The 14,077-nt window shown below is 42.5% G+C and overlaps 1 protein-coding gene across 1 annotated transcript; it reads left to right on the top strand.

Annotated features, from left to right (window-relative positions):
• The first annotated feature begins 7,314 nt into the window (after positions 1-7,314).
• On the top strand, positions 7,315-13,753 carry TTR (transthyretin). Its single transcript, XM_003784764.2, has 4 exons — positions 7,315-7,561; positions 8,769-8,899; positions 11,073-11,208; positions 13,515-13,753. The coding sequence occupies exons 1-4, from the start codon at positions 7,493-7,495 to the stop codon at positions 13,620-13,622; spliced, it is 444 nt and encodes a 147-aa protein (XP_003784812.1). The 5' UTR covers positions 7,315-7,492; the 3' UTR covers positions 13,623-13,753.
• The last annotated feature ends 324 nt before the right edge of the window (positions 13,754-14,077 follow it).

Here is a 14,077-nt window from a genome sequence, read left to right as displayed (position 1 = left end):
GTTTTGAAGGACCATAGCAGCAAATAAGGACAGAGTAGAACCAAGTCACAGCCATCTCTGAATGTCAGGCTAAGGACATTAGACTTATTTGGCTGGTCACAGGGAGTGAGAAAAAGCTTTAGAAGAGAGATGTGATGTAATGAGAGGTATGCATTAAGAAGATTAGTTTGGCAGCAGCTTATAGAAAAGATTATATGGAAAATAGATTAGTAGTAAGGAGATCAGCTGGGATATAATTGCAAAAGGCTATAGGATTCACATTGAAATTCTGAACTCAGTTGGAAGTTGTGGAAGCAGAAAGTAAGAAATGGGAGAAATATTTTGAAAATAAAATTGATGTTACTTTTTAAAGTCTGGTGCTAGAGAGGAGAACTCAAGCATAATTCCTGAGGTAGTAGCTCTGACTAATCAGGAGAACAGGGATTCCACTAAGGGACAGAGCGATAGGGAGGGGGACAGCATTTGAGATGGGGAAATACAGAGTTTAGATTTAGACATTTTGAGCTTGAGGCACTATCGGAATGCCAAGAAATTTGGGAGATTCAGACGGTGGGGCAGGACCAGAAAGAACAGAGTTGAATGTCCCGACATAGAGGGCACAGAGCAGCTCCACGAGTCAGGTAACTGATTAAGACGAAAGCCTGCTGGAATACTTTTGGAACTGGTGATGATAAAAATACCAGCACCCTTGAAGAAGAAAAGGTCCTGGCAGAGGAAGGGCCAGGAAAACTAAATTGCCATGACTACTATGTGTGACAAGGAGAGAGAGGTGGCAAGATAGACGGTTCCCAGCAGGGATAGAGATGGGAGAGGTGAAATCAGAGTCAAAAGCTGTAGAACAATGGAAAATAATGCAACATGAATTAAGTTTGAGGCCTAGAAGAAGAGAAGAGGTAGGGGAGAAGGTCAAAGTCAGAACATTAGCTTAGAAGAATGAAGTGTAGGGGATAACATAGAAAAAACAATGAATTCTCTTCTAAATGAAGGGAGGAAAGGATCAAGGGATGATTCATGAAAGAAATAAAAGTTGAATGTCTAAAGCAAGTCTTTAAGAATAAGTAGAAAATGCAACGAGGAGTCAATAAAGTATGGATATGAGCAGGGCACAGGGGCTCACGCCTATCATTCTAGCACTCTGAGAAGTCAAGGCGGGAGGATTGCTTGAGCTCAGGAGTTCGAGACCAGCCTGAGCAGAGTGAGACCTGTATCTCTACTAAAAATAGAAAAATTAGCTGGGCATTGAGGCAGGTGTCCATAATCTCAGCTACCTGGGAGGTTGAGGGAAGAAGGATTCCTTGACCCTGGGAGTTAGAGGCTGCTGTGAGATAGGCTGACACACCAGGGCACCCTAGCCTGGGCAACAGATCAAGACTCTGTCTCAAAATAAAAAAAGTCAACCCCCAAAGTGGCCAAAATCTAGATCTTGAACCATGGACCCTGGATCTGGATTACAGCTACAGACACAGGACAGTTGATTCTAAGGGAAATATTGGAACAGAGATAGAACCAATCAGATAAACCCTCTTTAATTTTAGCTGGTTCTTTTGCAGTCTCCAGGTAAACTGGGCTAAGCTATAAAGCATTACAAGGATATGTTCAGAGGGGAAAGGGTTCTGTTCAGTACCAACTATCAGAGCACAGCAGGGCAAGCCATCTAAGAGGCCTGCGACCTCAGCCCTGTCCTGTACTAACTGCATGAGAGCTGCAAGGGAAAACAAAGGGAAGCCCAAAGAAGACCTGCCCACTACATAAAACCGCCTTCCTCTTCTGTCTGCATTGCTCCTCTCACAGGTGGGGGCAGGTGAGCTTTGAGTAACACTAGAAGCCAAAACTCTGACTTCATCCAGTGACTGTTTATGGACAGAATCCTTAACACGTGTGTGGCATGGGGACATGTATGAACCTAGGCCAAAGCTAGGATGTCTTGACTTGGAATCATCAGAGCTTCTGATGTACAGCGCACTGAAGGCTGCCAGATAAGAGACAGGGTGGGGCTGAGGTTGCAGTTCCTGTGATACAGTCCCTAAACACCAGAACGGCAGGAAGCAAGGTAAGAGCTGAGAGACGTTCTAGTACGAGGACGTTCTCAACTGTTGCTCCCAACTATGTTCACCCCTAAAATGCAAACGTGAAACTAAAACTACAGTCAATAAAAAATATAGTATGTGGGTGGCACCTATGGCTCAAAGGAGTAGGGCGCCAGCCCCATATGCCAGAGGTGGTGGGTTCAAACCCAGCCCTGGCCAAAAATTGCAAAAAAAAATAATAATAATAATAATAGTGTGGCCCAATTAATAGATCCCAGATGATGTTTAGCTTTACATGAATGGTTATCCACATAGACAGAAACCAAGGGGAGACAGAGGCTTTTTCAGTGTTTATTCAATACTCCCAGGAGGAAGAGTGACGTGTTAGTTAAGGTGGACACAGCACACCAAACACGAGGAAACTGTACGCTCCAGTGAAACACAAAAACTTGTCTGGACTTGCTCATAGTCCGAATGAAATATTCTCCAAAAATTAGCCACATCCCTTAGCTTCAACTTGTTGCTTACCCAGCAACCATCTGACTATTAATTAAATTGGTATTATGGTTTTAAAATGAGCCTTTTATGATTTGCTTACTATTAATCAACCCCCCAGGGCTCATTCACTTCAAGAGGTGCTGACAAAATCAAATTCTTTAACCTGCAAATATCCAGGGTCCTGTCAGTCCCCCACCCCCCAGCCACGAGACCTAACCCAAGCACTTAGCCAGCCAACTCTCCACTCTGGCTAATCTGCTTACTCACAATAATATTTCACAGTGATATTTCAATGTCAACAGACCACAGGCTAGCAGTTGACATGCACTCTCAGAAAATAAACAAAGAAAAATAGTTTGTCTATTTCTATAAAAAAATTTTAATAGATAAACCTGTCCATTATAAGGGAGAGGGCAGATGAACTCCAAACTAAGAGCTGGACTGGGTTGTTCATTAACCACCACATATTCTGTAGTAGGAGAAAGAATGTTGCCGTCAAATTAGCCTTTTTCACGTCAATTAAACATCTAAGCTATAGCTCCAGGATGAGATTGTAAAGAAAAACACTACCTGGCTAAGAAAAGACATAAACTTGAAGCTTAAATGTTTCCCGGGTGCTCCTTTTGTTTTGTTTTGTGGCATTGGGTCCTCACTGCTGCTGATACTGCCTGACAGCACACAGTTTCTATAGCAACCACTTAGGTCTCCAGGAACGTGGTGACCTTTGACTGTGATTTATCCCTCATCATGGATCCCATGTAACCATCTTCCAAAAGGCTTTCCCAAACTCAAATAAACATGGGAAAGGAAGACTTTATCTTTAGGAGTCTGTGTTTTACTCTATAATCTTTTCATCCCTCAGGCAAGAAACGTTGGACTTTTCTTATATTATATTGTTTGTTACATATATGCATTCCAATCCTTCAACAAACAGTGCATCACCTCTCTCCTTTTTGCTTTCTTCTCTGTGCTTCAGCCTTGATCTTCTTTCACCTAAAACACTGCAAAGCTCTTCTCTTGGGGCTGTCTTACTCCCACTCCAGACTGCCAACTACCCACGTTATCTTTAAGCCTCTGGCAAAATTTTCTCTTCTTTTTCTATTATACTCTCTATCTCTTTTAAGATTTATAAATAATTTTACAATCAGATTCTTGATGTTCCCTGTACACATTAATTGCCTTTCTCTTCATCCCCTTGTCTCATTCAAATGCAAATTTTGCTAATGATTTCCAGATCAATGAGAGTTCAGAAGGCAGGCAAGCAGCAGTGGCTAAGGACCTGAGGCTTGGAGGGTGCTCTCAGACTGCCACTTACACAATCAACCATGAAATGACATCAGTAAGATGGAGTAGTGAGTTGGAATTAACAGGATGAGATATATCAGAGGTAAACCTATGAAAAGGACTTTGACAATGAAAGCCAAAAAAACAGAGATAAACATTGGCTCCCATATTTAGGTTAAAATTCATAAATGATCAAAGCACAGAAAGATGGCTAATATGTGGTGATTTTAGATCATTCTGACCAACAGATACAAATGAATAGCGTAATGATGAAGGGTCCCAAAGACAACATTTACAGTAGATTGCCTTTGCTAAGGGAGGCAACAGTTCCAATGTCCCTGGAGTTGTTCTGGTTTGATCTGGTGTCTCGTTTAGAGTGCTACATTTGAAGAGAAATGTTGACTGATGGGAGTAGGTAGTAGAGGTAGTTCTGGGTGGTAAGGATTCCAGGAACTACCATATGTCTGAAGAAGATTCATTCAAAGAAGTGGGAAGGTCTATTTGGCAAAAAGAAAATAAGCTGCCAATCACTACTTAAATGGCTGTTGGAAGACCAGCAATCACGACTTTTTAAGAGACTGAGCAGGAGCATAAATGAGAGAAAGAGGACATGTCTAACAAAAGAAAAAACCTCAAGCAGGACAGGCCACGAGAAGTGTTGTGTAGCCTCAGAGTAGGAAGGGAGGTCTTAGGGGCTGTGATATCTGAGAGTGACCACCCTCTGCTTGTTGTCTCATATGAACGTGGGCCTAGTTTGCCATCTTTTCTGATTTCTCAAGAGAAGCCAGAAATCCAAATTTTTATGCACCATGTCTTGAATTTTAATTTTACTCACTATTTCACAATGTTTAAGGAGACACTCTGAAGCCCAAATGTAATGTGTCTATGCCAGATGGCAACTGGGGTTGCCAGTTTACAAGGTCTATAGGAGATAATTCTTGGTTTCAACAGAGTGCAGTGCTAAAATTTATGGGTACGTGATTTTGCTTGGGTTCTAAAAGAACTTTCAAATATCTAGCATACTCAGATAGTTAAAACTCATCCTAGTTTTAAGCACCACAATCAGGAGACTATTGGAGATGAGAGATGCTATTTGGGAAAAGATTTTCTCCTTAGGTGTAGATGCTGAACCAAATTATATTATAGTTACACTTTTACACCCCGGTAGTGGTTTACAGTTTATAATATGTTTTAATATCCTCTCACATTAAAAGTTATTAGAAACGTCCTTTGAAATAGAAAAGTAGGCCAGGCGCAGTGGCTCACGCCTCTAATCCTACCACTCTGGGAGGCCGAGGCTCCCTCAGGAGTTCAGAGACCAGCCTGAGCAAGAGACAGATCCTGTCCCTAAAAATAGCCTGGCATTGTGGCGGGCAGCTGTTGTCCCAGCTCCTTGGAAGGCTGAGGCAAGAGAGTTGCTTGAGCTCAAGAGTTTGAGGTTACTGTGAGCTATGATGCCATGGCACACTACCAAGGGTGACAGAGTACGACTTCATCTCAAAAGAAAAAAAAGAAGTGAAATAGAAAAATAGATGCTTCTGTTTTACAAACGAGTAAGCTGGCTCGGCACCTGTGGCTCAAGCGGCTAAGGCGCCAGCCACATACATCTAAGGTGGCGGGTTCGAATCCCCAGCCCGGGCCCGCCAAACAACAATGATGGCTGCAACCAAAAAATAGCCAGGCGTTGTGGCGGACGCCTGTGGTCCCAGCTACTTGGGAGGCGGAGGCAGGAGACTCGCTTGAGCCCAGGAGTTGGAGGTTGCTGTGAGCTGTGATGCCATGGCACTCTACCCAGGGGGATAGCTTGAGGCTCCGTCTAAAAAACAAACAAACAAACAAACAAAACAAATGAGTAAGCTGAGTATCTGAGATATTAAATACCTCACCCAGGAAATTGGGCAGCAGAACTAGGATCAGATGGTTCAGGCCATCTAACTCCAAATTAAAAATTCTCCCCAGCCCTACATCTTGGTTTGACTCCAAGGCTGTAAGATCTCATTCCTAGTTATACTCTCAGCTGGATTTGCTTATTTTTATTTTCCTGTGGTCAAGCCATTCTCCTCAAGGCCTCTCCTGAACACTTCCATATGACTGGAAGGTCATTCTGTCCCTTCTACTATTCCCTGAAAGGCCTTAGCCTTCACGATTGTTTGATGACTTTCTTCTAACGTGACTTTTGGTTATGGGAATGTTCCCCCAAATTCTCAGGGTTCCAAACTAGATTTGACCTTGACATGTATTTGTCCAAATGTTTGTCTTCTTTCTATGTTCTATATATTTGTCTTATAATGACAAAACACTGTCTTAATTTAGCCATGAGCAAAACTACATGCATATGGCCATATGCACATGCACACCCAGGAGTTGGTATTTGATCAATTAATCATAAAATCACTATAGTTTCTGGACTTGTCTTTTGGACAGGATGAAAGGAATCCATTGTCAACCATGGCTTCTAGTTCTCATAGTCATCTCCAGTCCCTTCCAGAAATTTTGATTCTGGTAAAAGCCAGCTGAGTATCATGTTGCTGCCTGCCTAAAGCAGAAGAGGTGGTAAAGAAGGCTGGTTCTTGGCTCGGCGCCTGTGGCTCAAGCAGCTAAGGCGCCAGCCACATACACCTGAGCTGGCAGGTTCGAATCCAGCCCAGGCCACCAAACAACAATGATGGCTGCAACCAAAAAATAGCTGGGCGCTGTGGTGGGTGCCTGGGGTCCCAGCTACTTGGGAGGCGGAGGCAGGAGACTGGCTTGAGTCCAGGATTTGGAGGTTGCTGTGAGCTGTGATGACATAGCACTCTACCCAGGGCTGTCTCCAAAAAAAAAAGAAGAAGAAGACCTGGTTCTCTACATTTCAGGTTCATCAAAACAGTTTGAAATATGTCATCTTTCTGTGGGTTCAGATGAACCCTATCTGGGTAGAATACATACACCAAAAAAAAAGAAAAAAGAAATTGCTGACTAAGCAGCTTTGAAATGACTTAGTTCAGCTAAAATATAGCTTTTAAAAAAATGTGAGCACTGCCAAGGGTTTTTCCTTGTCGACCCATGGACATATATCAAGTGCAAGGACATTTTCCAATGCACCATATTTAAGCCTGTGCAGCCCAATATCATTGAACATGAAAAAAATTATAATGTGTATCTGTCATCGAAAATAAAAGACAAATGGTATGCAGCACACCTCTTGGAGGCAGGACACAATTATAAAAAGGACCTCACCTAACAAATGCAATCAGTGTAACCTGGTTCTCTGTACCCTCAATGAAGCCCCAACAATAAAAAATAAATAAATAAAAGACAAAAATGTATAGAAAATGGAAAACATAGAAATAAGTAAGAGGGTTGGAAGGAGGTGGGGAAGTCCCAAGAATGTTACCGCCCATAGCCAGGCAGGGAGAAAACTATTTTTGTTTTGATTTGGTTGTTTTGTTTTGGTGATCTAGCTGGTCGAATGACCTAGAAAGAATATTTCATAGAGCTGGTGTGCTGATGCTCTAATCTTCCTAGACAAGGTTCATATTTGTGTGGGTTACTTATTCTCTCTTTGTTGACTAAGTCAATAATCAGAATCAGCAGGTTTGGAGTCAGATTGGCAGGGATAAAGTGGTGTAGCTCAGGAGAGGTGAGTATAAAAGCCCCAAGCTGGGAGCAGCCCTCAAAGACGTCTCCACGTTCTGGGCAGGATGGCTTCTCATGGCTTGCTCCTCCTCTGCCTCGCAGGTCTGGTGTTCCTGTCTGAGGCTGGCCCCACGGTGAGTGTTTGATTCTTTAAGAGTCCTTTGCCTATAGTTAAGAGGAACACTAGACAAAGTGACTCATTCTAGCTTTGCCGACTAGCTTTTGTTTGGGCAAGGGTACCTGGCATCTATTTTTTTTTAGACAGAGTCTCCCTCTGTTGCCAGGGGTAGAGTGCTGTTGCATCATAGCTCACAGCAACATTAAACTCTTGGGCTTGAGCAATCTGCTTTTCTCAGCCTCCCAAGTAGCTGGGATTATAGACACCTGCCACAACATCTGGCTTGTTTTTCTATTTTTAGTAGAGATGGGTTCTTGTTCTTTCTCAGGCTGGTCTTGAACTCCTGAGTTCAAGCAATCCCCCTGCCTGGGCCTCCCAAAGTGCTAGGATTACAAGCGTGAACCACCACACTGGGCCCTTGGCATCTATTTTTAACATTATCTATTGAAACCTCAAAATGAAGTTCTGCAGAGCTCCCTGAGCTGGGGATTGGACTCCCAGCACTCTCCTTTGCTGTGGTGGGTTGGGTTTGCAATGCCCAGCACCTCAATTTCCTCACACAGCTGATAGAAATAAAAATATGATAATAATGAACCTGTTAACTTGGAATTTCCAGAAAAGCATCCCTTTATAAAGTTTATTTGGAGGTAAAACTATATGAGGTTATATTCTGGCTCTTTAGTTAATTACGTAGCTATTTATTTAGTATTTTTTGATGAATCTTTGAAAGGTTTGCTGAATAACATTCTAGTCAGACAGCTAATTCTTAAGTCCTCAGAAAGAATTAACTGGTGCTGTAAAACAAGTCTGAAATTATTTTACAACAATTAGTAAGAGGTAGTTACTATAACAGCAACGGACTAAAAAACGATCTCAGGAAATCCTATTTGGTCCTTGTATAGCAAATGATATCTTTTCAGTCATTCTTCAAATGGAGAAATTAACAAAGCCACTGTTTCCAGAGGGCTTATTTTTGCCCTCAAAATTCATTATTCATGTCCCTGGTGGGTAACAGCATGTCTGGAGGCAGAAACCACTCTGCTTTGGAAACAATTATGCCTGTGTTATGCTGAGTAGGGAGGCTCATTAACTGTCAACACTTAGTTCCTGGTAATGGGATCCCTGTACTTTCTGTTTTGCTCCAGATTTCTGACACTGTAAAGAATAAATCCTTTCACACTGACCAATTTTGTTAACTTCTCACTTGTCTTCTCCACACCCAGGGTGCCGGGGAATCCAAATGTCCTCTGATGGTCAAAGTCCTCGACGCCGTCAGAGGCAGTCCTGCCGTCAGCGTGGCTGTGAAAGTCTTCAGAAAGACTGCGGACGGGACTTGGGAGCCCTTTGCTTCTGGGTAAGCGGCAAAGGACCCTGCCACAGGCCTTGATCTCGTTCTCCTGTCCATCCACTTGCCAGAGAGGGGCCCACAGCATGAGCTAAGGAACCTGTGAGTAGATCGAAATGTGAGCAGAGGTCAAGTTGCCCTCAGAAGGATGCCCTCTCCTTGCTTCACTTAGCTGGGAAGTGACCAGGAAGCTGAACATCATTTGGAGCAAATGGTAGGGAACAGGAGGAGTCAGTAGCTTTTCTCCTCTAGCGGTGGTTTTTAGACCTTTCGGATCACAGACCACTTTAAATAAGTGATGAGATACAGGCTCCATGTCCAGAAAAATGCATATATACACACTGTGCAAAAACATATACATACTATCGAGAGTTTTATAGGTTCCCTGGTACCTCTGGGCAAGGTGAGAGTCTCTGCATTAAAATTTTAGGAAATACGTATATTGTGTATGAGCCACACCTCATATACAACTATGATTACCTTATTAATGAACGGAGAGGAACCGAGGAGCAGCACTGACAAGGCTCAAGTCTGTAGTATATTTGGATCACGCGGAATCCAGGGCTAATGAACACTTCAGTGCACCTACAAGTGAAAGTCCAGGGGCTGTCAAGCTCAGTTTAAAAATAAAAATGAAACGGGCGGCACCTGTGGCTCAAAAGGGTAGGGTGCTGGTCCCATATGCTGGAGGTGGCAGGTTCAAACCCAGCCCCGGCCAAAAAAAAACTGCAAATAAATAAATAAATAAGAAACACAGAAAAGTGGGATGTATAAGGCAAAGTACAACCACAGATGAATCTTGTAGTCGCTCAACATCGTGCAAGAACGACTTCTCACCTGTGTTGACCATTTCACAATTTTCATGGAATTTCTCTACCTCCACTAGCAAGAATTCCAAAGAAAATACATATTAACCAACCTAAGCAAAGTAACCGAAACTAAGAGCAAACAGAAAAGCCTCAGCCCCTAGCAGAAGAGGAACTGCTAAGTGTCTGTGTCTCCTGGGAGAGGAATTTCTGTGGGGTTTTAATTGAAAAACCCCAAGAACCACATTAGGAACTATCACCGGGAAGATCATTTTCTTTGGTGTGGTTTTAATTGAATTTATATCTGTTAATTCTTTTGTGTTTATATGTAATCCCAAGCACAACATGGAAATTGGCCAAGAGACTATTCCAAGTGTGAGATCAAATGGACACTGAGAATATTCCTATGTTCTTGGCAATCTTTTTTCTTGTGCCATGATTTTTAAAAAAGGAAGTGAAAGAAGAAGGGGGAGGGGCATGAGCAGAGTTAGTGAAGACAACTACTTCTATTGCTATCTGTCTCAGCTTTTGCAGACTAACAGGGAGCGATTTCTAACATTCAACTATTGAGCTAGTGTTTATATGGAAAAGGAAGTGGTCTAGTATTTGTTACTTGCAAAGAACTATCCAAAAGGTTAAATATGTGAGAGTGAAAAGTCAGATACAGATTCTGTTCTTACTTTAGATATCCCACTATGTGTACACATGATATTATCTCTGAAAGGTATTGGGGAAAGGGAGTGAATCCCACAGAGTTAGAGTAGCATATGGCCATTGCCAGGGATAGTCATGTACTTCCATCCAGTCACTGACCCTGAATCACAAGGATTCTTTATTTTATTATTTATTTATTTATTTTTGAGACAGACTCTCACTCCATCACTCTGGGTAGAGTGCCATGGCATTATAGCTCACAGCAACTCAAATTCTTGGGCTCAAGTGATCCCCTTGTCTCAGCTTCTTGAGTAGTTGGAACTACAGGCGCCAGCAATGACACCCAACTAATTTTTCTATTTTTAGTAGAGATGAGGAATCACTCCTCCTCAGGATAGTCTTGAACTCCTGAGCTCAGGCAATCCACCTGCCTCGGCCTCCCTGAGTGCTAGGATTACACGTGTGAGCAAATGCCCCTGGCCAGGACTCTTTTTTTTTTTTTGACATTATACCTGTATTTTACTTGCATAAGAGAAAAATATCTATTGTGAGCTTTAAAAAAAATTTTTTTATAGTGAGCTCTTTGATATGTTTTTACAAATTTCTTGCCACTTAACTTCAAATGATTACTAGAGTTTTCCACCTCTTAACTTGGTTGAGGAAAAATATATATAACACACGTACACACATGCCTAACTTAACCCAGATTTCTACACTTATAGGAAAACCAGTGAGACTGGAGAGCTCCATGGGCTCACAACCGATGAGAAATTTGTAGAAGGCGTGTACAAAGTGGAACTGGACACCAAGTCCTACTGGAAGGCACTTGGCATCTCCCCATTCCATGAATATGCAGAGGTGAGTGTGTAGACCTTTGAGTTGCTTTGGTTTTTGTTTTTAATTCTAGGAAATACAGATTGTGCTTAACATACTATGAAAAGGTCACAGGAGGGTAGTGCCTGTGGCTCAAAGGAGTAGGGCACCGACCCCATATACTGGAGGTAGAGGGTTCTAAACCCAGCCTCCCAAAAAAAACTGCAAAAAAAAAAAAAAAAAGAAAGAAAAGAAAAAGAAAATGTCACAGGAAAAGCTCTGAATAGCAGCTTCCCTTTCCCATTCTACAGTCAGAAATCCACAACACTCTGAGAAGCAAACATTTTTCTGAGTATATAACGCTATTTATAATCTATCCATTCCTTCTCATAAGAATATTTGTTTGCAGAAGAAATGATATGTGTGAATAAGAGGCAGCCCTCCAGGCCCCATGTAGGGTGTGTTACGTAAGAAAGGAGAGATGCACCATTTTACTTTATTAAAACCTAAAGCAGTCTTCATTCCAAAACACATCTCACTCCTGAGAAGTCTGGACAAGTACTTCTTAGCAATGTGTACAGGGACAATAGATTTAAAACAATAATGGCAACACAATAGATAACATATACAAAGCACACATCACATGCCGGACACTACTGAGTTTTAATTAGTCCTCACAAACAACCCATTGAGGACATTCCTATTATTATGCCCATTTTATAGATGAAGAAAGTGAGGCACAGGAAAGTTAAATAATGTGTCATAGGTCACGTGGCTAGTAAGTAGAGGGTAGAAATGTTTATAACTAGGACTCAGGCTGGGTTTAGCCTCAATTCTACTGGGCAACACCTTGTGCCTCGGGAAGCTTTTTCTTTGTGAGAAATCAAGCTAAAAAAAAAAAAAAAGCCACATTTGTAATGTACTGTCTTCTTCTGCTAATGAGGTGGTGAGGATCCCCAAACACCTCAAACAGGGAAATATCTCCCCACCTCCTCGTGTCATTTTCTTAAGGCATTTGAATATGGCTGGCAAAGAAATAGAATCCAGATGTGTTGGTCAGAGTGAAAGATCAACTAATTCCATCAAAAATAGCTCGGCATGAAAGGGAACTATTCTCTCTGGCTTAGTCACAGATGAGATGTTCAATTGACATAAAACAGTTCTCTCAGTAGACAGTGTTACCAGGGAAACCGCAGGGGCCTATTTGACTTCTGGGGCCCACAATTCACCAAGAGAGCACCATCCACCAAGAAGCATGTCTCGTTACTCCTCAGCCAGGCAGCAAGGCAGTGAGCCCAGTCAGGGCACCCCCCATGCTACACCTGCCCCTAGATTCTCAGCCCCTCCCCCTTAGCAACCAGACCAGCCTCTCTGGAAGCCTTGTCTGCCCTGGGCCTTAGCCTGATGGACGGACCATCTGATTCACTCCCACATGGCCCAAAGCTCGTGGCTCCTTGTTCCTGATCTCCTGATCTTGGCTTCCTTGTCTGCTATGCACTTTTTTTAGTATTCATTCAACAAACATTAAAAAATAAATCCTTCTATATGTGTTGAGCACTCCACTAAATGCCAGAGATTCACAAGCAAAAACATATCCTTGTTCCTGGAATGAAGGGGGCAGGGACTGATCCAAGACAGACTGGGCAGGACCACAAGCCCAAATCAGGGCCCAAATGCATATGGGGCACAGGTGAATAGAATACTCTGTATTTCATTTCTTGTTATATGCATACGAATATAGTTCACGTTAGAACATTCAAGGAACAATGGGAGCGAAATCTCTGTGCTTAGAGATAGGAGATTTACCTTCCTAATGTGGCTCTGTCATTATATGGACTGGGGCAACACAATAAACTCAAAAGATAGTTTGTAAAATGAGAAGAAAGTTTCCTTCCAGCTCTAAAATTCTAGGTTTCCAAGTCCACAGTGGGATTGGAGGTCACCGTTCTCAGCAGGTCTTTGATCCCTGAATGACAGTTCTTATCTTCTCACCTTTTTCTAACACCAAGAAGATAGATGAGAGTCCTCAGGCTTGCCGGAATTTTCCTCTGTCCGGCTGCGGCCACCCTGATTTTTAGAGTGAATTTGCAAACCCAGAGACCTGATTCTATAGGCAATAGTGAGGAATTCTGGATTGAAAGTCTGTGCTAGGCTCCAGAGGCCTAGCTTGCCAGCAGACTTGGACTTTTGTTTTTTGTTCAAACTGCTCAAAAAAAAAAAAAAAAAAAGAGAGAGAGAGAGGAATACAAAATGAAAGTACTTAATTTGACACTAGCTGTCCAGTGTCTGTCTGTCTGGGGCTCACGTTTTGGGGGCTGGGTTGGAAACATGCCCTGTGTCTTCTCTCCTAGGTGGTGTTCACAGCCAATGACTCCGGCCTCCGCCGTTACACCATCGCCGCCCTGCTCAGCCCTTACTCCTATTCCACCACGGCCGTGGTCAGCAACCCTGAGGCCTGAGGGACTTGTGCAGTGGATCTGAAGGAGGGGACGGGATTCCATGGAACCGATTTTTACTAACGCAGTGTTTTCACTTCATAAGCTATGCTAGAAACTCAGGCAGAGACAATAAAATGTTCCTGTGAAAAGCAGTTCTCCTTTTATTTTAACTTAGTTTTTTTAATTTCCTTCACAAAACCCCCCCAAATTTTACAACGAAGCCAAAGAATTCTAGAAAGTCTCTGGGAAGAACCTTGGGAGAGCCAAATTTCCAATGTCTTGCAAGCAAAGTGCTTGTTGAACATACCTGCAGCCATTGACAATCCACATTCTGAAAATGAGAATGCTTTATTTTCCTTTAACCTTTAGTGAACTGCAAAAGACAAATTCAGAGGGCCCATTCTTTACTCTGGGCATTTCTCTTAAGTGCTTTACTGATTTCGAGAGTAAGGCAGCTGTAACAGGAGACATCTGTG

Source organism: Otolemur garnettii, unplaced genomic scaffold (genome assembly GCF_000181295.1).
Source record: "Otolemur garnettii isolate 467f Iridium unplaced genomic scaffold, OtoGar3 scaffold00012, whole genome shotgun sequence".
NCBI classification, from domain to species: domain Eukaryota; kingdom Metazoa; phylum Chordata; class Mammalia; order Primates; family Galagidae; genus Otolemur; species Otolemur garnettii.
This window is presented reverse-complemented; position numbering and strand designations above follow the sequence as displayed.